General features: G+C 24.6%; 3 protein-coding genes across 5 annotated transcripts; 1 reads left to right on the top strand and 2 right to left on the bottom strand.

Moving 5' to 3' along the window:
- Window positions 1-290: 290 nt before the first annotated feature.
- On the top strand, window positions 291-15,130 carry LOC114127981 (general transcription factor 3C polypeptide 1). Of its 3 annotated transcripts, XM_027992372.2 has the most exons (34): window positions 291-458; window positions 524-638; window positions 697-948; window positions 1,016-1,212; window positions 1,273-1,409; window positions 1,474-1,720; window positions 1,791-2,030; window positions 2,102-2,246; window positions 2,318-2,525; window positions 2,592-2,868; window positions 3,212-3,300; window positions 3,383-3,482; window positions 3,589-3,769; window positions 4,604-4,725; window positions 4,789-5,026; window positions 5,617-5,818; window positions 5,878-5,968; window positions 6,048-6,222; window positions 6,301-6,478; window positions 7,181-7,336; window positions 7,397-7,532; window positions 7,724-7,858; window positions 7,932-8,285; window positions 9,397-9,608; window positions 10,151-10,343; window positions 11,093-11,160; window positions 11,432-11,531; window positions 11,797-11,870; window positions 11,941-12,061; window positions 12,161-12,375; window positions 12,453-12,521; window positions 12,591-12,789; window positions 12,866-12,968; window positions 14,407-15,130. In XM_027992372.2, the coding sequence occupies exons 3-34, from the start codon at window positions 867-869 to the stop codon at window positions 14,514-14,516; spliced, it is 5,154 nt and encodes a 1,717-aa protein (XP_027848173.1). In that variant the 5' UTR covers window positions 291-458; window positions 524-638; window positions 697-866; the 3' UTR covers window positions 14,517-15,130. The 3 variants fall into 3 exon arrangements, with proteins under 3 accessions (XP_027848173.1, XP_027848174.1, XP_050054214.1); XM_027992373.2 differs by having other exon boundaries at window positions 335-948; XM_050198257.1 differs by lacking the exons at window positions 291-458; window positions 524-638; window positions 697-948 and having other exon boundaries at window positions 1,088-1,212; window positions 1,316-1,409.
- LOC114127982 (pre-mRNA-processing factor 39-like) lies at window positions 14,664-26,427 on the bottom strand. The gene is made up of 18 exons (XM_027992374.2): window positions 26,019-26,427; window positions 25,811-25,951; window positions 23,920-24,006; window positions 23,473-23,667; window positions 23,276-23,405; window positions 21,498-21,619; window positions 21,299-21,418; window positions 21,108-21,233; window positions 19,176-19,324; window positions 18,980-19,105; window positions 18,747-18,921; window positions 18,567-18,674; window positions 18,337-18,501; window positions 18,100-18,244; window positions 17,811-18,019; window positions 17,687-17,746; window positions 17,431-17,624; window positions 14,664-15,130 (listed from the first exon to the last, which is right to left on the bottom strand). The coding sequence occupies exons 2-18, from the start codon at window positions 25,916-25,918 to the stop codon at window positions 15,028-15,030; spliced, it is 2,322 nt and encodes a 773-aa protein (XP_027848175.2). The 5' UTR covers window positions 25,919-25,951; window positions 26,019-26,427; the 3' UTR covers window positions 14,664-15,027.
- LOC114127985 (fumarylacetoacetase) lies at window positions 15,369-16,844 on the bottom strand. Its single transcript, XM_027992378.2, has one exon. The coding sequence runs from the start codon at window positions 16,761-16,763 to the stop codon at window positions 15,540-15,542; it is 1,224 nt and encodes a 407-aa protein (XP_027848179.1). The 5' UTR covers window positions 16,764-16,844; the 3' UTR covers window positions 15,369-15,539.
- Window positions 26,428-26,724: the final 297 nt, after the last annotated feature.

Raw genomic sequence — 26,724 nt, 5'->3', positions numbered from 1 at the left:
GTAAAAATGAAATGTTTTGCCCTTCGATGGTGGGGCCGTGGCCCGTGGGGGTAACTTCAAACGCGACAGCTCGTTTTTACGGGACTTTTTACGAGTCCGAGCTTTAGTATATCTTAATTCTTAATATCTATCTCAGCGCCTCTAATCGTCTACAATCCCGTAGTTTTTGTGCGCATGTGCGGTATATTATCAATCCACCTTGCGCTAATCATTGTAAGAGATAATATCACAGTTATTCTGTGATAATATTATAGCAGTTATTCTTTTTTATGGCAGTACTTCACGACACGAACTCATAAATAATATCATGACGAAAATTCTTATATTATCTATGCACGAACTATAGTCTAGGGACTATATAGGATGCTTATTACTTCACGTCTTCACTAGTTCCGAGTTCGCTGTATGCTGCTGCTGTGTGTTGAGTATTGAGTTTACTGTTCAATCAGAATCAAGATGTAACTCTCATTACTTAGAATAAATTACATGGCATATTTCTCTATTATAATTTCGTTTTCTGTAGGTCTGTACTGTTTTTTATTCTTTAGGATATAGGCATTCGGCATTTCAGTATTACATCTTATTAATTACTCTCTAAAATATGGAACAATTGATCTTAAATGATAGATGCTTTACAAGTAAAATATCAATATGATCTACTTGATTATATTATTGTATAATTTTTATTTTTATTAGATCATAATAGTATTGTTATTTGTATCCAATGTTTGAATGAAGTGAATAAAAAACTGTATAGACAATTATTTTAGTCTAAAAATTTGGTGTATGTGTTATTATTTTTGATGATATATAATGTACTTAGCCAAGCTTTAATAATCAGACTATAAAACAATACACTAATAAATATGCATCGATTTCAAAAAGACTTTAGTGCTATTATTTTGGATGAAATAGCTCTTGAAGGTTTAGATGGAATTACTATTGAAGGTAAAAGCTTTTACTAAATAATACCTTGTCTTATTTGACTGTTCTTATGTCTTATTCTGTTTAATAGCTTTGTGCAAGAGATTATCAAACAATTGTAATTGGCCCTTAAAACCAGTTGATGATTCAATTAAAAAGATTATTTGGTCGTTTGTAATTTGTCTGAAGAATGTAGATTTTTATAGACTTGATAAACCTAGAGATCCTTTGATAATATTTAATCGATATGAATATATTCATAGTGAATTTGGTTCAATTTATGAGCCGGTATGTATTTTAGTAATTTTTATACTTGAACTTTAACTTTCTATTCAAATTGATCCTCAGGATAATGTACCACAAGATATTTATCCAAATTTTCCTGTTGAAGATGGTACAATTATGGGATCGTGTAAAGAATATTTTACAAGATTCAATCTAGCATCATTCCCGAGGAAAATATCAGTTGAAGAAGCAGAAAAACGGTTTGTACATTATTAAATACTATTCAACTTAAAAGAAATTATTAACAGCTATATTATTTCTCAGATGGGGTAGGTGTTTGGTTATAGTGGCCAATCAAGAAGTACGCACAAAAGCTTTAATTCCAGAAGATAAACAGTGTACCTTAAATATATCAGTTCGTTATTATTTAGTATTAGAGAGAATTGGACGCTCACGTTATTTAGGAGAAGCATCCTATGGTACTCATTCATTAAGAGCTATTTTTCCTGATTCTAAAGCATTATCTTATATACGAAACCGATTAACTGATGATGGTTTGATAAAAAATCAGGTATCTTCTGATCTCTTCACATTAATTTTAAATGTATAGTTTTTAGTTTTATATTTTATATGATTTAAAGGCACTTGCTTTTTCTGGAAGCAGTACACAAGTAGCTAATCGTATTGTTATTTCAAGTTTGAATCGATTTTTTGTTAAACGACAATCTATGATTGATGCAATGGTTTCAAGAATTGTAGAGTATTTGAAATCACAACCTAATTCATTGGCATCATATGATCAAGTAAAATCTGAATGCAATATTAGTTTATCTAAAACATTTAAACAACCTCAGATCAAAAAAATATGTGATACCAACTTAGTAAGATAAATATTTTTTCTTAAATTTATATTAAAAATTGTAATTCTATGAAAAAAAAACTATTATTTCAGATGCTCAAGTATCGTGAGTTATATCCAAATGCTACTGAAAGTGAATATTTGTATAAGAAAGAACCTAAAAATGAAAAGGTTATTAGATGTATTAAATTAAAGAATAGTGTAGAAACAGAACATGAAAACAAAACTGCTGTTGAAGGTAGTAATAAAAAAATTAATATAATTATTCACATACATTTAATCAAACATAATTTTTTTTTTCATTTACAGGACGTGAGTTTAAACAAGATTGTACATTTGAACGCCAGATTCTTAGATGGATTGAAAAACATGGTGACTTAGGCGTAACACTTTCTGACATATCTCGTGCTTTTAGATTTACTACTGATGGTAATTTAGAAGGGGTTTTGAAGAAGCTTACTAATTTAAATTATTTAACTAAAAGTTATTGTGATCGAGGTAGAACAAAAGTTTTTAGGTAATTATCTTTTTTAATTTAGTAAAATAAATTTAAAATCTACTTATGTATACATTTTTTTTTTAGTTATATTGCTAATACTTATAAATCGATATATGTGGATGATAATGTTGAAATAGAAAATTTACTTGTAACAAAAACTCAAGAACCAAAGTCAGAAAATGTAATAAATGATTTTTTGATCAATACTTCTGAAGATAACACAAGAAATATATCTTTTAATACAGCACATGAACAAACTTCAATAAAAATTGAGTGTTGTGATGAGTCTAGTCAGAATTTGTATAGCTATAATAATCTAGATACAGACAATGATAATACATTAATTAACATTTCAGCCCAAGTATGTATTTTACTCATTACTTAATTTCTATATTTTTAATAATCTATTAAAAAAAGTGCTAGAAGTTTAAAAAATGTTCAATTGTATTTATATGTATTTAAAAATTAAAATTATTACTATTGTACGAGAAAAAAAATATAATTATACAAAAATTAATAGAAATTAGAACTGTGAAAAAATTAAATTGTATTTATGTTTATTAAAAAAAAATTATGTTTAATTTAACGCATGACTATATCAACCATAAATCTTTTTTTTTTAATTTTAATAAATAATTAAGATTAATATTATATAAAATTATTTTTTAATATATAAATTAACTTTGTTATTGTTTTTTGAATAGGATGAAAATACTAAACAAAGTGACGTAGAACAAACGATTACACGAATAATGGAACATGGATATTGCAAAACAGTATATGAAAGATCAAAGTAAACAAATTAATATATATTGTTACATTTTACAAAACAAATTAAATAATATTCTATGCTAATTATTTTATTTTACTTTTAGGCAGACTGTGAGTTTGACTGATAGGTTTTATTTTCGACAAAATATCATATTCAATATGTTATCTGCAGATAATATAATAAGCTTGCTTAACCTGAAAAAAGTAAATACAAAATAAATCAATTGTATTATTAAATATTCCTAGAAACAATAGTACAAATTGTATTGAAACAGATATTGATAATTTTAAGTTAAATTACTTTTTTTAGAGCATAATAGAAACTGAAAAAGAAAATCCAAAGTTTATTGGAACCCTTGATATTAAAACATTAATTAAAATTATTGGTTATTTTGAAAAACTGGGTAAACTTAAATCTGTTCAATATCAAGTTACTTATGATACAAAAACTGTGAATCAATCATTTATAGGAACTCCTAGTGTTGATTTTAGTGAGTATAATGATTTAATTACTATTATTAATTTGTTTTTATTTAGATAAATTTCTTTAAATTTAAATATTATTTAAACATTTATATATATTTATTACTTTATTAGTAGATACTTAAAGTTATATCTTATTACCTGGCTTGTCACAGCCCTAATTGATAATTTACATGGTGCAACTACAAAATAAATTTGTTATAACTTCGAAAAAAATTTGCTAATCAATACTACAAACAATTTTGTAACAAATAATGACCATATATAAATCTATTGAAGGGCATTATACCCCCTTTGTTGTCTGTATGTTACAAGTATATAACATAGTAAATTTATGTTTAACAATAATATTCATAGTTAGTTTCAATATTTTATATTTTTAAGTCAATTATAAGTATTTTTATTTGCATGTTTATCATATTTACAATTTGGTTTTAAATATAAAAAGTTTTCTATTAACATACAAATAATGTTGCAATTAATTTAATTTAATATTAAAATATATTACCAAAAATAAATGTTAGCTGTTAAATATAAATTTTTTATGCTACGTGAGTGTGGTGTACTTGAGATCTATCTTTGTGGTATCTCTTTTAAATAATACACTATGTAGATACTATAAAAATTGCCAAAATAAACCATAATTTGTTCAATATATTATACTAGGGAACAAAATTTTAATTTGCATGAATTAAAATATTTTATATTCAAAAAAATAATTGATACCTATAATTATTGCATATCGTAATATTGTAATGAGCTATTTATTCTTATTTAAATATTAATTATATTTTGTTATAAAATATAATCGTTCTAAATAGTTTTATTTTTTTATTATTTAGCGACCCCAGAAGCCATTTCATACATGAATAGTTTCTTAAATAGATTTAATAACACTATGAAAGCAACTAGAGCTGACAAAAAATGGAACCTAATAGTATACAAATCCCCAGAGCCAAAAATTGTATGTTTAATTAATGGTTTTCAAATCAATCAATCATTGAAAGATATTTTATTTTATTTTTAGAATATATCAGAACTTAAGCTTCCAAGGTTTATGAAAATGAGATCATTGCATGAGTATCTATATTATTTAGTTTATGATCATCCAGGTGAAAGTTTATTAAATACATGTAATGAAACTGAGGCAACTGTCACAAGCTATAGAAATGATATTATTCAAGGAGAAAAAGCTCAACTACCAAAAGTTTACTTTCCCACGGTCGGTTGGAAAATGTTTGTTCCGCCCTTACCAAAATATCCAAGTAAAAATTAAAATAAATAGAACAAAATCATTTATTTATTTTGGTCTATCTTTTGGTCAACCTTCATTTGTGTACTACCTAACTATAAATATTAGTATAGTATGCAGTCTACTAATTTTTTGTGTTCTACCATAGATAAAATTCTCACATTGGTATTTTATACAATTTTATTAATTGTATCTTTGTACTTCCCAATTTCTATTTTCTATATGATTAATAATTAAAAGTAATCTAAATCTAATTTCGCCAATCATAAGCAAGTCGTATTTAGGTGAGAGTTTACTGCCAGCATTAAAATAATTTAAATGATTTAATGTCATTTATGGTGTATAAAACTGAATACTATGGTAAATTATAAATATAGTTAATAATTTTTTTTTTTTTTTAATGCATTCATGATTTTTTACAAATATTATTAATAAATAAACTGAACACATATTTTTTTTCTTCTATAAATCAGTTATTTATATATTTTTTCATAAAATACATACTTTTTTTTTTTATAAAATGTAGGTAGATTGCATACTATACTGTAGTTTTTCTTGCTTAAGGAAAATTATCATTTTAATGTATTGTGTTAAATATTCTAGAATATCCTGATGGTTGGTTTTTTGTGAGTGACATTATTCATCATATGCCCTTAGATCTGATGTTAAAAATTGTAAATTTTAACAAATCTAAGGTAAATCTTGACAAACTTGTCACATATGCCACACATCCTGTGTTCAAATACTTACCTTTGATGACACTTTCATCTGAAGTACGTAGTACTTTATCTCAAGGATTAAAAAAGTAATATTTATAAATTAAATTCAATGTTCAAGAAATAATTTTATCATTTAAAATTGCAGACACATTCGACATACTTTAAATGTATTACGCCTACTTTGTACAATTGGCTTAATACAGTTTGGTCAAAAAACATACAAAGATACTGAATTGGTAAATAAAAAATACTGTAATGTTAGAAAATAAATAAAAGTTTATCAGCAAATTAATGATATTTTTGCTATTAATTTAGATTTATGCATACTTGAATAGACGAGCAAGTTTGTTGAATACTGTGAAAAGTAGCCCCAGCTATTATAGAATATCTGATATGGACTATGAAAAACGTTCTTATGAATTTTTCAGCAATTATGAATTAGAAACATTTTGGTTAGATACTTGGTACTTTTGTACAAATACGCCATTAGGTATAATGTACAAGTCATGACTAATTTACCAATACTCTTATGAATAAATTTTAACCATTTAGTATTTTATTATTTTAGGGTATAGGATTTCAAATGCTTTGAATAAACCTAAACGAAGGGAAATTATTGAAAGAAGTAAAATAGCCATAGATCTAGCTTGTTCTCCTATAGGTCCATTAGAAGCTGTGTCCCAAGATGATGGTACAATACCTGGTGACAGTAAAGGAGCAGCTGGATTTGACAGTCATTTATTTGCGTAAATTTTATATTTTTAATTATAATTTATGAATCTAAAAGGGGTTTTTACTTTTTTCTTTATAGTTTCTCATATTTTATATTTATTCTATAACTGTATAAAATAATTTTATGTTAGATTTATTAAAAATTAAATATCATGACTAATCCTAAGTGGGATAATTTAATTAAGTTCATGTAGAATTGCTATTTTTCTAGTATTAAAATTATAATATTTTAACAAATTAATTAAAATTATCTTAATATTAAAAAAAAAAAAAAAAAAGATGAAAACTAATTGTATAATATTATTGAACAGTTTATTTTTATAGTATTAATATCAAACATAATATTATTCTTCTGGAAAAGTTTAAATATCTACTTATTCAAAATAAATACTATGCTGAACGAATGTGATGTCATACTGTGTTAACTAATAACTTTTTTTGTAAATTGCTAAGTCATTTAATAGGATGGTCATATTTATTTATTTTATTGAGTTTAAGTATACCAAAAAATATTTAGTCAATAAACATTTAACATAAATATTCAAAAACACAAATAGGACTTATATAGAAATATAATTTACATCTGTTATAATTATAGGCATTAGGTAGTATATAAATAAACTAACAAACCATAATATTCATTTAATATATTTTTTTTCTTTTTTTTTAATATCAAATTTCTTTTGTATATAATTCCTGAATATTGTTTAATTTAGGCACCTTGCTCGCAATTGGAGCTTAAAAAAAAAATCTATAATGTCAGCATCTAGAAGAAAAACCAAACTTAATCTTTTATTAATGCAGAGAACAAAAAAACATAGAGCAAAAGAAAAGAAAAAATCAGAAATGACTAAAAATCAGTTGTATACAATGTGAGTATTTATGAAGTTAAACAACCTTATAAAATTTAATTGTCAATAATTTAATAACAGGAGATTTAAGTGGACAGCAGTTGAGGATCAAGTACTTTTATTTTGGAAATTGGGTGCAATGCTCATAAAACAAGTTAAATCACATGCGTTTCTTTCTTATGGTATTAAAGATGTGTTCAAATCAATATTTGGAAAAGTATGTAAAGATAAATACTTGATTTATATTCATTATTTGTTAATTTAACTTTAAAATAACAAATTTTTCTAATATGAAGTACACACAGCTTTAAAAATATTTGATTTGATTTTAAATTTTACATAGGAATTTTGTTAGCTTAAAACTTATTATTTTTTAAAATTATTATTAATATATTATTTTATTTTCAGTATTATCGTTCTAAAAGTATTGATAACTATTTGAGACGAATACGGTATTTAATGCGACATTCGTCTATAGAAACTAATGTAAATACTTTGTACAAGGAATTGAAGAATGATGAAGAAATACAAGAATTATTCAAAGTATTTATTGTTTATAATATTAATATTTTGAATAAAAATTGTTTCTTAACCATTCATATTATTTTATTCACAGAGGGATATTGAGAAACAACATGAACTGTACAATACAAAAAAATATAAAGCAATGAGGGATCTTATTGTTTCTAACATTAAACAGTTTATAGTGTTATTACGTGAACGTGGTACTACTATAGACACTACAAGCGTAATCAATAAAAGTAAGAAATCAGCTATCATACAACCAGTAGATGTGGTACAAGAATCAGATATCTATGTTGCGAAAATTAGCCAATTTACACCAGACGTCCTAGAGATGGAATTCAATTATTCCGAACCTATTTGCAACCAACTGGACTGTGTACAAGAAATTGATTATATATTCACTGTGAATGAAATCGCCACATCAATTGTCAGTTCACTCATACACGTAAGTTTATTAAACATTAGTTTAGAACTATGTTGAAAAATAACAATTTATAAAGAAATGATATGTACATTTGTCAATTTATCTTAGAATCTTTGAAAGAGTATGTTTTTTATTATTTAAGTCTACACCTAGAGGTATAAATGAGAAGATTAGAAAGCTTAACCATAACTTGTTTCAAATAAAAAATGTTTTATATATTTATCTGCTTTAAAAATATTTATTATTCCTATAACAAAGTTTTTTACTAGATTTAAAATGTCATCTTCTTTAAGATATTATAATAATAACAATTGTTATGAAAAAAAATTGTATCAATTTATAATATTCACAAAATGCAATTGAATTAAACAGGTATTTTAAATTTTGAGTGGAATAATTAATGTATTGGTTCTATAATAATTCATATTTTTTGTTATTTATTTGTAATCATATTTTGTAACAGAACATTTTTTTCAGTCTATTTTTGTTTGTTATAATTAAAAATAAACTACATTTTAAAAAGTTTAATCTAATATGAAGCTATTTAAACCATACCATTCTATGATATGTCAGTATTGACTTATGTATAGATATGCAATGTTTTAGGTGAATATGAGTTCATCATACAGAGTTAATAAAATGATAATAATATAAAATTAACTATTGTTAAGAACAGATGCTGTGATTTATTTGTATCTTCAAACAAAATCGTTTTTTGTGTATAATTTTTAGTTCAAATTGAATTTATTATTTTTTTTTATTTTGGGAGCAAGGAAAACACCTTTCTTTTCAATGATTCTGTTTGATATTAATTATATTAGCATTTTCTAAATTTACAATTAATGTGCATTCAATGGATTAAAAAAAGCAATTAATTAAAATCTGTGTTAGGATTTTTTTTCAGTCACATTTCTAGTTGTTATTAAATCATTTTATAATTATATAATTAATTACATATTATCTTATTTTTGTATTTTGTTTTCCCATTTAACTCGTCATATTATGAACAAAAATGTCAAAAAATTACAAAACATAAAAAAAAATATATATAATGATAGGTACATCAACATCTGAGTACTTTGGTTATTGTTGATGATATTATTGAAAGTATTTGTTGTAATGATATTTCCAGAGTTCATTGAACAACAAGACTGCGGACCCGAGGATCTCATTATGCTACTTGCAGGCATTTAAACAGTACCCGGAAGACATTTTGAGACAGTCCTTTAGCACCCTCAAGGACTCCAGTATAATAACATGCAGCCAATACCACAAGGAGTCACTACAGATTTTACTATCAACTCCACATATTATCCAGTCAAGAACTTATAATTATGGTCCAAAGTATGCATTCTAGTAGACAAGCTTTGTTTGTTATCATTAAGTTTAGAAAGATTAAGAGATGTTTGTATTCATAAAATTGATCACTTTCACAAATTATGACAATTTTACAAAACTACATTCAAAAATAATTTAATCAGTAACCTTAGTTTCTATTAAATATTATTCACTTGAGCAAAGTGGCAGATTTATCTTAAATTTTTGTTACCAATTGTTTATTTTCAAGAACGGATGAAAATCATTTTTATTTATTGTACAGAAAGAAGTATTTTCAAATAGCATTAATTGTCTTTGACTTCTAAAACATGGTATTTTCTTAAACTATAAATATCAATGAATTATTGCAGTAAAATGTATGAAATACTAAATATTTAACAAAATTACACTTAACAAATCAATGAAGAATTTCTCATCTGTTGCTTACTTAGCAATAAAATGGATTATATATAAACATAAAAACTAAATAATTATAACTTCAGTCTTAGTTATTATTATTTATTGTCATTAATCAATAAATTCTTTTAAACTGTATCTTACAATTTTAGGTTTTATTCAACATTAATTGGCACCAAAGATGTAGAACGTTACAGAAGTGCGTTTATTGCATATTCAAATATCAAAGAAGACCTTTCTGAGCGCAAGATTTTACTGCTGTATCCTTCATGTGGTTTATGTACAGCTCTTACCAGTATGTCATTGACAAATACTATAGATATTTCCATCGAGTTTGATAAAAAGGTAAGTGAACTTATTTCTTATTTTATATATTATTATTGTATACAAATTATATATAAAAAAAAAAAATTATAATGACAATAATTCAAATCATCAATTTTCTATATTATACTCTGAATTTTAGAGTGTAAAACTAAACAACAGCTTTTTCTTCAGATTAACCTCAATATAAATTTATTTAAAACATTAAAAGAAAATTAAAACTGATTTAAAAAGGAGTAATTATGTGTCGATATATATTTGTAAGATATATCAAGTAAATTATTATAATAAAAATATTGGTAAAACCTAAAATATATGTATCTAGTTAAGAAGACATTATACCCACATGTGATAAGATGTCTAAATAATATTGTTACCTTTAAGTTAAAATAAAAAATAAAATAAAATTGTCTCTAATATTAAAGCTAACAGCATAACATTGATTCCGCTGTATGTAAATTGGTATATTTTAGGTTTTAGCAATATTTCTATTATAATAATTTACTTGATGTATTTTACAAATGTATATTGACATAAAATAATAACTCTTTTATAAATCGGTTATAATGTCCTCTTGTAGGATGTTACCAAATATTTATAATAGTAATTTATGTACATTTCTGTAAATATAAATTTTTATTATGTTATTATGGTGATAAAAAAAAGAGAACAATATAAAAATTATATCTAGGGAGTAGGGACTAGGTTATTATTTTTTTCTCCCATTTGGATATCTTGAAAAATTTTCTATTTTTTTTTTCTATTTACAGTACTTAGAATATATGCCTGATGAAAATTTAGATAAAGCATCTAAGTGCTTGAAAAACACTCTAAAACGGTAATTATTATTTACTCTATTTTTACTAATGATATATTTAATTTTGCATTTATACTATTGTTTTAATAACTAGATTTTTATAAATACATTCGAGTTTCAATAACTCGAATTTCAAAAGATGTAAAAATTAATTCGACTTAGGTATTTTTTGAGTTACAAATATTGCATTGAGTTTATAGGAATTCCCTAGGAACAAAAAAAATTTGAGTTATCAAGATTCGACTGTATTTTATATGTATGTAATATTATTGAATATTTTTTTTTCCTATAGTATGAGAAGTCGTCATTTTGATTTACTATCAACCAGTAATGATTCAGTTGAATACATCAAAATAATAACTTCTGTCACTAAACAGTTAAAAAATTATGAGGTTAAGTGTTATTGTATAAATATATAATATATAAATATTATTAGTATCATGGACGTAGGTAGGAAATATTTTCAGAGGGGATTTGGTCTAGATATCCATTAAATTTAATTCACAATATTTATCATAAAATTGATTTATCTTAAATTTTGGGGGGTGTTTGAACACTCAGCCCCCCTTACCTACGCTCATGATTAATATTATGCTATACAAATTTACGAACCTCTTACAACTCATAATAATTAACTCTTTGTGTTACTTATTTTAGGTTATTTGTAAACTAAAGCAATCTATACAAAATATAGAAGAAGAAATTGATTTAGTAGCGCAAAGTATTTTCTGGTATGTGATTTATTTTGATATTAACACGACTTGTACTAAGATATAATATTATTTACATTATGTTTTTCAGTCGACCAACATTCACACCACAACTTGAATATCTCACAACCGGACTAAGTGAATTATGCATGCAAATTCTCAAATTTTGTCATACCAAGGGACAATGTGGTGCTTCGCAACTAGAAATCAAAGTAAGTGATTGTTAAATTTGTACATAATATATACAACTAAAGTAATACATTTTTATACTATTCTGTCTAAATATAAATTTTCTATTTATATATTAATAGAAAAACTTTGAAGATTTATCTCTGTTTGTTCTTACAACGTCTGTGCGATATCTGACGGATAAAGATCTTTTATTGAGAGCTGGCATCGAAACACCAGTATATGTGCATCATGAATACTCAGATTTGTGGCTGGTGAAAATACCCAGTGAAAATTGGTCAAGTGCTGTTAATTATGATTCAATAATTATGGAAGATGAAAATGTATCACATTTAGAGTTAGTTGTATAATATTTGCTATGTAAAAATATATAAATTAAATTATTTAATACATTTTTTTAATAATTATTTTTAGGTCAGATTCTGAAGATGCAGATTCAATACTTCCACCATTAAAGAGAATGCGTGAAGAGCATCCAACAGAGTAAGTATATAGTACTCATGTTCTGATTATTATTATTTTTGCTTATTTATCATCAAATACAACATTTAGAACAAATACTAATACCTTTGATCGCATTAAAATTCGTCCTTGGACCCGATTGAATTTAACTATCAACAAAGAACTTTTGGAGAAGTTTTTGAACTCTGTTCTAACTAAAATAATTGTCAAACCCGGCATTTACTTGAAAACCCTGAAAAAAGATTATTGCACCATTTTACAGCCAATGGTCGTTAGGGAACTTGTAGAAGTATGTATACTGTTTGTGTATATTATTTATGTTTTTACTCATTATTTAATATGAAAAATTTTTTTTATTAAAATAGATGCTTGAAGCTATGAAGTGTATAAAAATGATTCACGTAAAAAATATATGCAGACCTTCATTTTTTTCTAATCCGTCACCTTTAAACCATAACTTGGTGTTTAGTAAGTAAAAATTATTTATTGAATCAATTTCAATAATTAAAAGATAAAAGGTTCTTACGAGAATATTTCGGGAGCCATTTTATACTGTCTGTACATTTAGAAGTAGAAAACTTTTTTTATTATTATGATTATTTATTTAGAATCTGTACAATTAGCACATTTTATGGAAGTAAGGAACCAAGTTCCAGGATTATGAGTGATGTCAGTCCAATAGCGACATCCTACAAAATATTTTAAAAACATTTTACTTACTACTCGTCACATAATCATAATATAATACATAATAACTAATATTATTTTCATCATTTTGTTGTTATGAAATGAAAATTTTTAAATGCAAATCCCAAAAACTTCTTCAGATTTAATGCTTTTTGTGGCTTTAACACAAATAAATAGAAATATTCTCTTGCCTACATTTAACGATTAAATACATTCTAAGCAAATTAATGAATAATCAAAAACTAAATTTTCTTCTTTTCTAAATGAAAATATATGATAACAATGATCTTAGTGTCGGATGTTAATAAAAGTATTTATTGTGATAATTGTTCAAGCTATACATTTCTCTCTCTATGGTTTCAATCCGTAGATTGGTTTGCAGCCATCTTCCAGTCTTCTCTCCTGTCTGCCTTCCTTTTCATTTCCACATACGAGTTACATCCTTGGTCCTTTATTATCTGTTGAATGAATTCCAATCTTGGTCTACCCCTACGGTTATTTCCCTCTATTGTTCCTTCTATTATCGATTTCAACAATCCTTCGTGTCTTATGATATGGCCTATCCATTCATTTCGCCTTCTGACTATGTTATTCCATAGTGACTTTCCATCTGATAGTCTTTCCAGTACTTCTACATTGGTTACTCTATCCACCCAGCTTATCCTTAGCATCCTTCTATAGCACCACATTTCAAACGCCTCAAGTCTTCTTTTTTCCTCCGCTGTTATTGTCCAGGTTTCACACCCGTACAGGGCAATGCTCCATACATACGTCTTTAACATATTCTTTCTTATTTTCAGACTCATGTTTCTTGATGTAAATATATTTTACATTTAACTATACATTAAACTGTCAATAATTCTATTTTAGAAAAAAAATTTTAAACTTAGTTTGTGTTGACAATTTCAGTACAACAATTGTGTGGTTGACACATTATTAAACAGTCTTTCAGTTTCATTAACAAACATATTAATGAAGGATAATCTAAAAAGTTTTTTTTTTTAATCTAATGGGTAGTATAATCAAAAATAAACTCGTATTACATTTTGTATGTAGAACTCATTTATTATATTATTTAGTGAGTGAATTTTTATAACTTATATAATATAATTTCAAGTTTTAATATACCTCTATAATATAATTGTTTTATATACTGACATAACATAATGTAAATATAATTTTTTTTTAACTAGAATTAATTACAAATATTGTTTTACAGCTGATGTGAAGGGATTGGAAGATGACTCATTAATAATACTGGAACCAACTCTTGATTGCGAAATCAGATTTGGATATTTTTCAAATAAATTTGGTGATTATGTTAAGTAGATTAATATTAAATATTTTTCTTATCTTAATAATAGTTATTCTTAATAAAACCCAAAAACAGCATTTTTTTAAATGTTTTTTATTTATTGACTACTTTTATATAATGTACAATTTTTTTAGTAATTAATAAGAGATTAGTTTAAGACATAAAATAGTTAAATACATTTTATTGTAGAACATATTTTATAAATAACAAAATGTAAAGTAATAACTAATAACGATTAATTAATCTGTAACTAAAATTGTATTTTCTGTGTATCTTCATTACTGTTAGGATATCCTTTACACATAAAACTCGAGTCCAATTAAGTTTATTTCAAAGGTAAAAGTATTTATAATACATATAAAATTGCTTTAAAAGACTAAGATTTAGTTACAAAATAATGACAAACTCAAATAAACATTATCAAATTACTAAAATAATATTTTAACATAGATCTATTTACATTTATGGAGAATTTATAATAAAATATACTTATTAAAAACAAATGGTCAACACTATAGTACAATATTATGTCTTGACACTAGAAGGAGAGTCTATAAGTTCTGTTTTTTTTTCACTTTCATTATATGTTTTCATATACCTTTTCAATTCTGCTGTAGCTTTGTTAATCCTAGAACAAAGTGTTATAATTTATAAATATTAAGACAATTGGATACATTTACTATAAAAATTGCAATGCCTAGTGGATATGCTGGCTCAACCCGTTGTTTATAGCCTAGAACATAATATATATATGTTTATAGTAAACATTATGCAAGAATTTTATGTTGTGACCCTCACTGGTTTGTTTTTTAAATATATTTTCTTCAAAATCATAGAACCTTATCATGAATTATTTAATAAAACACTGATATTTTATTTCAGTATATTTAAGAAACCATATTGTTTAAAAATTCAACAAAAAAATATGTATTAATATACTATAAAACCATTAAAATATATTACGATACATGAAAATTTAAATAAAAAAAAAAACAATTCATGTAATATATTAAAATTTATATTCTTATTATTTTATTTTATTTTGCTGGAAGAATTTTGCTGACACAGTTGCCAAAACCAATTTTGTATCCATTTCCTTGACAAAATCCAGATATTGTTACTTCGTCGCCATCTTCGAAAAATTTCAACTTTCTATCACCCAGATCTATTAATTTTTTCCCTAATAGATTTCTTTCTACCAAACAAGCACGCTGATTCTCTTCAGGACCACTAATTGTTCCAGATGACAATAAATCACCCGGTTTCAAATCGCAGCCAGTAACGGTGTGATGAGCAATTTGTTGTATTGGAGTCCAGTACATATATTTATAGTTGGAATTACAGATGACGTGAGTTTGCGGTGATTTTGGACCATAAATACTTGCATTTAAATGTATATCAAAATTGTACTTAATATCATGCTGTAAATACTTTAATGGAGCTGGATCTTGTTTAAAGTTGTCTGTTTTGAATTCTTCTAAAGCTTCCATTGTTACTACCCAGGGTGAAATAGTCGTAATAAAATTTTTGGAAAGGAACGGTCCAAGAAAAGGTGATTCCCACAACTGTACGTCTCTGGCGCTCCAATCATTCAACAGCACCATACCAAATATATAATCTGAAGCTTTGCTGATCGGTATCGGTTCATTTAAAGAATTCAATGTACCACCCACAAAAAATGCCACTTCAAGTTCATAATCTAACATTTCTGTAGGGCCAAATGTCACTTCACCATCTTTTAAATACTGTCCACTTGGTCGAACAACTGGCGTACCAGAAATTCTAAATGATGATGTTCGACCATGATATGCAACTGGCATGTTTCTCCAATTATCTGCTATAGGTTTATTAGGTGACAGGAGAGTACCACAGTTGTAAGCATGATAATAAGATGAAAAAAAATCAGTATAACCACCTATTGAAGTGGGCAAATGCATTTGAACTTCATTTTGATCCCAAAATACACCGTTTTTCAAATTTTCAGAGTGTTCGATACTTAAATAAGATTGAATCGACTTACGAGCTTGAGACCATGTTTCCTTATTTGAAGCCATTAAACTTTGAAGTGATGGTTGTTGAAATATTTCACACAAAGGATAATCAAAAACATTTTTGGAATATTTCAAATCCAAAATTTTATCACCAATAGCAACTCCTATTCGATGTGTTGAATCATCAACAGTTGAGAATACACCATATGGGAGATTTTCTAGTGGAAAATGTGATTCACTAGAGTATGATATATAACTTTTCAAAGGCATCTTAACACAATTTTGTAATATTATAAATTAAAATTATAACACTCTAAACACTGTCAACTGAATACTAATTAGTGATAATTAATTTCCTTTTTATATAAATGAAGTTTCTTATCATTATATAACCTGATTGGTTAACAACTGAAAAAACTGAACCTAAGGTCAATATTAACAACCAATGTAATCACATTTTTTTTTTTTAATAAAAACGGAAAAAAGTTTGAATAATTTTTTTTTTTTTTAGTATATTATACATTAAATAAAAGGCGTTTTGAAGTGTTTAATTTCAAAATAACATCAGAAACTAAGATAGTTGTTTTTATAAATGTCTGCAACCTCTAATGAAGGTTAAATAAATAAATTTAATTGATCAGAAGTGTGGCATGATCATACATAATACATATAATTATATAAAAATATATATTATGTTCAACCAATTTTTTGCATATTTATTGACCTAGAGGGTGGTGTGGAATTTATGCAATTTTTATGCATGCCCTTAAAATATTTGACATTTTCCCTAAAAAAAGGGTCTATCCTGCCTTGATTAAATAATTCATATTTTTATTATAAAAATGTTTAATACTTAAGATGAATTTTTTCAACCTATGTCCTTTTCTAATACCTAATTTTTATCTTGGCATCATTTAATGAATTCTTTAATACTTACAAAAGTATGTCCTTGCCAAATTCTTCTAGGAATTCAACTTTGCGTTGAGCAAAAATAACTTGTTGTTCGACATCAATGGACTTCATAACTAAGATGCTATCAATCAATTGGACTACCGCAGAAATATTTATTGGATTGTCGCTCATTTTAATTTCAATTAATTGTAACAGCAGACGACTACTTTTTTGAACATTCTATAATACAAAGAAAAATGTTTTATAAAAGAAATAATATTCAATAACTATGATATACTAACATTTATTTTTTCTACTCCAGCCAACAAAATTTCAGAAGCTCGAATACTGTTGTGTAACATCTAAACAGATACATTTTAAACAAATATTTTATGTAGTTTATTAAGGTTTTTATAAAATTCTTACTTTCCAAACAAATCGAGCATATTTAACTGTCAAAAGAATAGAAGTTAATGAAGAGTTTGCTGTACTAATGTAATGTTCATATAACTCGCATACTCTATCATTACAATTTCTTCGTCTTTCCAAATTAATCCTTCTTTGTATTATTAACTTTTTATCTGGAGATACACTGTCTAACATGTCTAAAATTTGAGCAGCCTTATCATATTGTCCTAAAAAAATACAAATTGTTTATATATATATTATATATATGAAATTTTAATATTAACAATATTTTACAAAACTTATTTACCATTATTTTCTAAATGCAAAGCCCATGTTAAGTTAATACCAGGTTTATTCTTATGATGAACGGTGCATGCTCTAATGTATATATCTTCAATACGGTCTTTAACTTCCTGGTCATCAGATTCAAGACTTTCCAAATAACTTACATACTATAGGGAAAATCATTAATTATATTTATAAATAGAAATTAGTAGTCATTAAATGATTTATTTAGTTCATTAAATAATAAATTATTTATTACCTTAGTCCAAAATTCTTCATATAAAGCACAAGCAATTAAGCACCTTTCAAATAACACTACAATACGTTTGTAATTACCATGACTAATTTCAAATTCCAAATATTCTTTCCAATTTCTAATCTGAGATCTTTCTAAAGGTTTTACATGGAAGTATGGTCGTTTAATCTAAACCACAAAAAAATTAAACTAGTGTTCTTAAATAATTTAAGTAAAATTAATCTAAAACTGACCATTTCTTCATAGGGTAATCGTAATGCAACCATTTCTGCTGTGTTCTTATGTATTACCATACGTGATGATATCATTCTCTCTTTCATTAAATTTTCTTCTTTAGTTCGCTAAAAAAAAAAAAAAAAAACCAATATATAAAATTATTTATTTTAAAAACTTAAAAATTTATTTTTGATTACTTGTTCTATAGGATCAGCCATGTCATCAGAATCAGAACCTGAATCAATTTTTCTACCATGTGATTTTTTAGCTTCAGCTTCCTTAATCTCAGCTAATACTTCTTTTCTTAACTCCAAAAATTTAACAGCTTCTAATATTTTGTTTTTAGGATACTTTTTTACATAGTCTTTGAAACTAGAAAAAAAATAAATAAAAAAATCTTTGTTAATTTCAAATACTGCATAAATACTACCATTCAAAATTATTTAAAAATCCATGAGTGGGAGTAGCAATTAGGCGTTCGTAAATATCTGTAACTCTTGAATATTGTTTACATTCCAATTCAAACTTAATATAATGATCCCATAAACGATCCGATCTTAAACAATTAATTTCTAGCATTATTACATTCATTTAAAAAAATTTAATTTAAAATATAATATATTTACCGAAATTCAATTCCACAAGCTTCCACTGCTCTTTCAAATTGTTCCCTTATCATGTCTTCATCATCTGGATATGCTGATTTCATATAACCCATATAATGAATCCATAAGTCAACACTCAATGGTATAGCTTTTAAACCACGATCAAATACCTGTGCACAATTTATAATGAACAAATCATTTAAGCCAAGTATAATATTAATGATCTAGAATTCACTTAAATATTATATAATCATGCCTTTAACAAAAGGATTTAAAATCTGTGTTTATCTAATACATATACAAATAACCTTATGACTAATTTTATAAATCACCGCTTACCCAAAATATATCCAAAACAGCTCTTGGCGTGTGTCGAAATGCCGGATTATGTTTTCTTATCATTAAATTAAATTTAACAAATATTTAACTTAATTAATAAAAAAATAAATAAATAGTTATTATAATAATAATACCTAATAATAATAACAATAATCACAATGATCTATCTTAATTACTTAATTGTAATATAAAATATATAAGCTTAATACACAATTATTTGTATTACACCTAATAATTATTTATAACCACGCCATATCATTTAATTAACAAATACAGTATACAAATTAATGATATTTAAGATTCAAATAAACATATTTTTCACACTTTAAGTGGAATTCGTGCTTTTTTGGGCCACGGTGGAGCGTGCAGTGTTTTGTGCTTTATCCAGCAGCAACCTGATGAAAAATATCTAGACTAAAATCATGTTAAATAGTTATAAAGAAATCTTTGATGAGTTTTTACTAAGAGGGAAATATATTTTGGGCAAAGGATAAAATCAATCACAACACCTGAAAAGTTGAGATATTTTAAGTATTATACAAAAACATTAACAATAATAATTTAAAAAAACAATACAAAAAAACAAGTATCACTATAATATTTTATTAGCAAAATTATTAATACTAAAGTTATGTTATTGAACTGTTAGCTTGGTTTGGATTAAATGTGTAATGTATGTTTGAATAGTGTTGATGTTTTTGAAAATAAAACTTCATTGAGAACAATATTAAGATGTAGAAACTTCAGCCAACTTCATAATTGTATCTTCGTCATCATATCAGAAAATGTATTTAATTTGAATTTATAATTTATTAACTTATATTATAATTATAATAAAAATATTTATTTCAACACAATTTTTAGCAAATTGAATAGTTATAACAATGCTCAATAACTATATAAAAAATACAATATAAGGTTTATAAAATAACTACCTTTATAATAATTCATATTCAGAAATACATAGCAAACAATTGATTGTGTTTTAAACAGTAATAAATAATAATTATATAATTAAAAGATAAAAATGTTAACAATACAATTATTAACTACTAACATAAAAATAAATACTTTTCTCTTTATGGTGCTTAAAATAAATAAACAATAGTACAATTAAAAAAATATAATCTATAGGTACATTGATTTATGTAATAATTACCATTAATAATCATGTATGATATATTTACTTATTAGTTATTATTGTTATCATTAATCTTATATATTTCTTACATTAAAAATATATATATATGTAATTATAAAACTATACAATAATATTAATAGTTTAAATTAATTTAAAAATCAGTATGATTTTAAATCTTCTTCTTAGTTGTACTTTTTTTTATTCATATAGGTATTATCAATCACAACACAAACGTGTAAAAAAAATGAATAATACAAAATTATTCAAAATAATATTGTCGTATAACTGGCAGTAATAATACTGAAGATAACAATATTATAAATATAAATTTAGTTATGCATCCCATACTAGTCCCAAACAGTATTTAACATTTTAATACCATTTCAGTTATTAATTTTCGGATTTAATTTAAGAATATGGAATTATCTGTCATCCATTCAATTGATGAAAAAAAAAAAAAAAATTTAACTCACTTTTTCACAGTTTTCTTTGGTTCCATTTTTTCTCTCGTAGTCTGCATATTTTCTCCAGTAACCATAACAATATGGATATAAATCTAAAAACGCATCATAAGCTTCACGAGCTGCTTCAATATTTTTCTGAAAACAATAAAAATTGCATAAGTAACTTGATTGAACTTAAAAGATAAACTTTATAATAGTACCGCTCCATCAACATATTGTAATAAATAGGTCCAACCAATAAAGTCAGATGGATCATCACGTACAGTTTGCCAAAACTTATCAAGTTCTCTAAGTTTTTTGGATTCCTTTTCTTTATCACTCTAATAAAATAAATTAATATTAAAGTTTACAAATCATACAAAAGAATAAAATAATAATTTAATTAATTAATAAACATACAACTTTTGATCTTTTCTTCAATGAACTGTCCTTGCTTGATCTATCTTTGCTTGGTGTTCTTGAACGTTTTTTATCAACTCTTTTTGAATCTTCTTTTCTTGATCGATCTTTAGACTTAGAATCTAGAAAATAATAAAATGTTAAAATATATAAAAAATTAATAACAAAATTTTAAGACCTTTAATATTAGAATTTCATATTGTAATTCATGTTTAGTCCTTTAGAGGTATTGGGTTGTTAAGAATAAAAAATTTAACAATTCTTAAACTGTGTATATTATGGTACACATTAATATTTAAAACTTTTACTTATGTATATTATAAAATTATGAATTTTACAATAGGTATGATGACATTTTTGATTTATTTTTAGATAAAAGTAACTATTTCTACTATTAACCTATTTTTACTTTTTTACAATATTTACAGAAACATAAAATTAATTTTTGAGTTTTATAAATTAATATAATGGCATAAATATATAATATTATTACAGCAATCAAATACTAATTACATAATAAAAAGCAATATTTTCAGAAAAAATTCCATCGACCTACTATAATACTAAATATAAAATAAATGACTTTAATAGCTACATCAAAAACATATCACAAAACATACTTAGTAGTATTTAGTAATAAAGACTGACAGACCATCTCCATTCAGAATCGTTTTTTGTATGGAATGATACATTATTGAATTCAAATTTAACACTACAATGACCTACTGAATAGAAAAGTATACAACAATGTCTGGTTTTTTGTTTTTAATATTTTATAATTTAAATGTTACTAGTCCACTACAAAATTATTTAAATAATCTACTTAATATTTAAATATGATCATTAAATCGACTAGTTTCTTTATATCGGAGGCTTAAGAGCCAAACATATTAAGTCTCAAGTATGTTTGGGTATCTAGTCTCCACATTATAATATTAATTATTATACATATTGATCAAAATTAAATAACATACTACTAAGTATTAGATTACTTGACTTAAACTTAAGTACTTGATAATAATTAACATCAATAGAGCAGTAATATTATACTTAGTTGAAAGTTAATAATTCAAAAAAGTATTGATAATATATCATAGACCTATATTAACAAACGATTTTTGTCTATAAGACAGCTATATTAATCAGTGGTGTAGATACAATTTTTTCTGGAGGGGGGGGGGGCTAAAATATATTTATGATACAAATTACATATTATAGTTAAGCTAAAAGTAATTTTTATTTTATTCTAACCAATAAAAAAATGATTTTTGTTTTGGGGACGGAAACCTCTTACCCTCCCACCATAACTATGCAACTGTTGTTAATCACTGGTTAAAGGTAAATCAGAGGTATAATATACATTATAATAGGTCGATGTATAATATCATTGACAATAAAAATTAAATAACTACAAAATAATTATGATACAATAATAAATTTATAATAAAAAATAATTTCTCATAATATATTTTTAAAATATTAATATTTAATAACTATTTCATCCATTTATTAATGTTAAATTATTTTATCCCAATGATCTATCAAACAGAAATAGATAGTAAATATATGGATTAATTTTTTAAATTCTTAATAGTTTTAAATGTTTTAATAAATGTAGCTAACTTGTAAAAAAAAAAGAATATTTGTCAAATATTGTTATCATTAACAAAAAAAATACATGTTCTAGTAACACATTCAACTCCTATAAACCACTTTTATCTTTGATTGACCTGTAATTAAATTCAACAATAAACATATATATTAAGTATGAAAATTACCTGATTTCTTATCATATTTTTTCTTGTTGCTTTCTTTTTCTTTTGAATCTTTTTTTATTTTTTTAGTATCTCTTTCGTACTTATCTTTATCATTAGTAATTGTTGCTTCAATTTCTATCTTATTATCATCCTACATAAGTATTAATAATTTTAATTGTATTTTAAAGTAAATAAAATGTAATCAATAATAAACATACTTCATCACTATCACCAGCTACTTCGTCACATACAATCATTTCAGATAATTCCAGTTCTTCTTTACCATCTTCAGAATTGTTTTGACTATCCTTAGACTCCAGATGATTATCATCTTCGTTAATTCTTTTCTCTTCATTTCCATTTTCATTTTTCATTGTTACTGTTTTATCTTCTAATTCATTTTTATTTTTTAACTAAAACATTTTATATATTAGTTAAATTGACTTATATATTTTACAAAACATACACACATTAATTTTGTACCAAACATACATCTAAAAAAACCAAAACTTAAAGTTTAAATCTAATTTATAAAATAGGCTAAGATAATTTTATTTTTAGAATATGCACAAAGTAAAAAAATAAAAAGATTTTACTAGTTTAATTTCACTCAAAAAAATTTAGTATTTTTAAATATTAAACTGGTATACATAACATAATGTTACCTCATTTTCATTTTTTAGATCAGCTAAACCATTTGATTCTTTTATTTTGTTTTCTTTTCCATTTGATTTTTTTTTCTCCATTTTCATCTAGTTATTTCACAACAAAATAAAAAAGGTAAATTATCAAATTAATGCATACAAATTAATTTATATTTAATAATATACATTTTGATATTTAAAACATAACACTAAATATCTATAGATAACTAATGATTTTTTTTTTTAAATAACAAAATATTATTATTCTAGAATAAAATAACTGAATAATTTTACTGAGGCTCTTAAAATATAGTTTTAAAATTAGGATACATCATATAATTATTTTAAAATTGCCATATTATATAAATAAATATCTTTCAATTAAAAATCTGAGGTATGGTAATGAATTGTTTTATATTAATATTGAAATAATTATTTTTTTAAATTGTAAGCAGGCTTAATTTTTGACATAAACCACCATTCATTTAAACCTTATTTTTTCTCATAAACAAGAATCAATTTTTTCATGCATTTTAGAATTTAGTTAATGAATATAAAATACAGAGAAATTCTTTATGGCTAGTATATACCTAATGCTTCTTATTGTTCAAGTGTTAGTAAAAGTTTTACATTAATTAACAATTTAACACAAATTAGTAATTACTATTATAAAAAAATGTATAGCATAATATTATTATTTTAATTAATAGTAAATTAAAACTATAAAAACAATTTCATGTGATTTTTGGACTTGCGTTCCCAACAAAGATTAATAAATTAATTTAATTAATATAAAAAAAAACTAAAATATATTATTAAATTTTGTAGATATGGTTCACGAAGCAGCATACGGTGTCTCGAGGACCATAGGTTGTGAACATTTAATTTAAAGTAACAAAAGTAGCATGAAATAATTCGGTATAAGACTACTTTACTGGACGACCCTATTTTTCCAATTTTTTTTTTTCTAAAAAGGGGTTTTTAACGAGTTAAGAACGATGGTGCTAAAATAAATTAATGGAAATAATTAGTTTTTAAGTTATGATGATTTACAATTATTACTGTATATTGAATACACGTATACCTCAATACCAGCGACTTCAACACCGCGATTAATAATTTTAGTTTTTGCATTTTTTTTTTATGTTTTGAATTGTAAAAATAATACCCTAAGATGTATTTAACCCAATGCCTACTTGAGGTGGCGTTGCATAGCAAGTTGAGGGATATTTTTGATTTGCGAAGTGCTCGGCGAAGTGCCTAGCGACGAGTGCCAATACACGTGCACAATTTAAAAACTAATTATTTCCGCCAATTTATATTAGCACCATCATTCTTAACTTGTTAAAACACCTCTTTTCTAAAAAAAATTTGAAAAAATAAGGTTGCCCGATAAAGTATTCTTATTTCAATAATTCTATGGATAGTTAATATAACAGAAACAAATAATAACTTATGATGTAACTCTTCAAATGAATAGTTTTTAAGAAAATTACACCAACATAAACATAACTTTAAAATGTATTAATATTCATCCCAATGGTTCACCCAAATTCTAAATACACTCATTTAAGTAATATATTTTTATAATATGTATAATTTTTATCTTATAAAAAATTATGGTATATTTTTACATATAAAATACAAAAATTTTATTTTATTAAAACTAAATAATTTAATATCAGGGTACAATGCTTAATTATATTAAAAGTATAAAACTTAATATTTTCAATAATTCATACTATGATGAAACAATTGGCTATAGTCCTTAAATAACTTAATTTTGTCTAAAAACGTGAGCAACAACTGAAGTATAATAGAGAATAATCATATCTTATGATAAAAATATATTTTTTACTACTAATTTAAAAATAAAAAAAATGTATGTAATAAGTATATGTTAATTACAAACCTTTAGTTCTTTTTCATCAGCATCCACGGAAGAAATTAATTTCTCCAATTCATCATAAACTGTCTCAGATTTCCTTGCATGATTAGTGTTTTCCGAGTCGGATGACATTATACTTCAATTTAAATATAATTCTTCAATATCCTTAAATAATTTTTAGCTGTTTTAAATTCTTATATTTGCAGCTTACTATTTTGGGACGTATTATTACTTCATTCAAATTATTATGAGTCGTTAGGATGGAAGGTAATCAATAATTATTGTATTTGTACTTTTAACACTTGTATTACAAAATTGAAAATACTAATACAGAAAACTATAACATAATATATTTTATAACAATACACAATGTTAACAAATTTGCATGTACATTAACTCTTCATTTGGTTAAAAAATGTAAAATTACATCTGTAGACACTGTACAGTATTAGTAAAATTTTCTTATAGGTACAGTTGAAAACTACAGGCTAGTTGCTAGTGTCTACAAAATTATTAACTATAAATATTGAGAGAATATAAGAATGCAAAATTATTAACAATTTAAAATTAAAACATTAAAAGTACCTAAAACTTATGTAAAAATTGTAAATTTGTAATAGCAATTGGCATATAATTGGCGTAAATACTCATTAGTCCATTGATAAGCAGTAAGCAGTATAAAGTTGATAATAATCGCCATTTAAAGAGTATACAACACAATATTTTCTCCAAGAAATTCATTTTCTCCATGAATTGTACATTTTTCAATTTACATTGGTAATTTTATAATTTTTATTTATACATTAGAATATTTTACAGCAGGTTCCAATGGCGGCTATCATGTATCTTGTATTTAAATAGTAAATATCTAAAATATCGCTCTAACACCCTTTTCATGGGTAATTAAAATAAATGTAATCACACATGCTTAGGCCTTA

Source organism: Aphis gossypii, chromosome 1 (assembly GCF_020184175.1).
Source record: "Aphis gossypii isolate Hap1 chromosome 1, ASM2018417v2, whole genome shotgun sequence".
NCBI classification, from domain to species: domain Eukaryota; kingdom Metazoa; phylum Arthropoda; class Insecta; order Hemiptera; family Aphididae; genus Aphis; species Aphis gossypii.
Note: the sequence above shows the minus strand (reverse complement) of the source record. Positions and strands in the feature narration are given on the sequence as shown.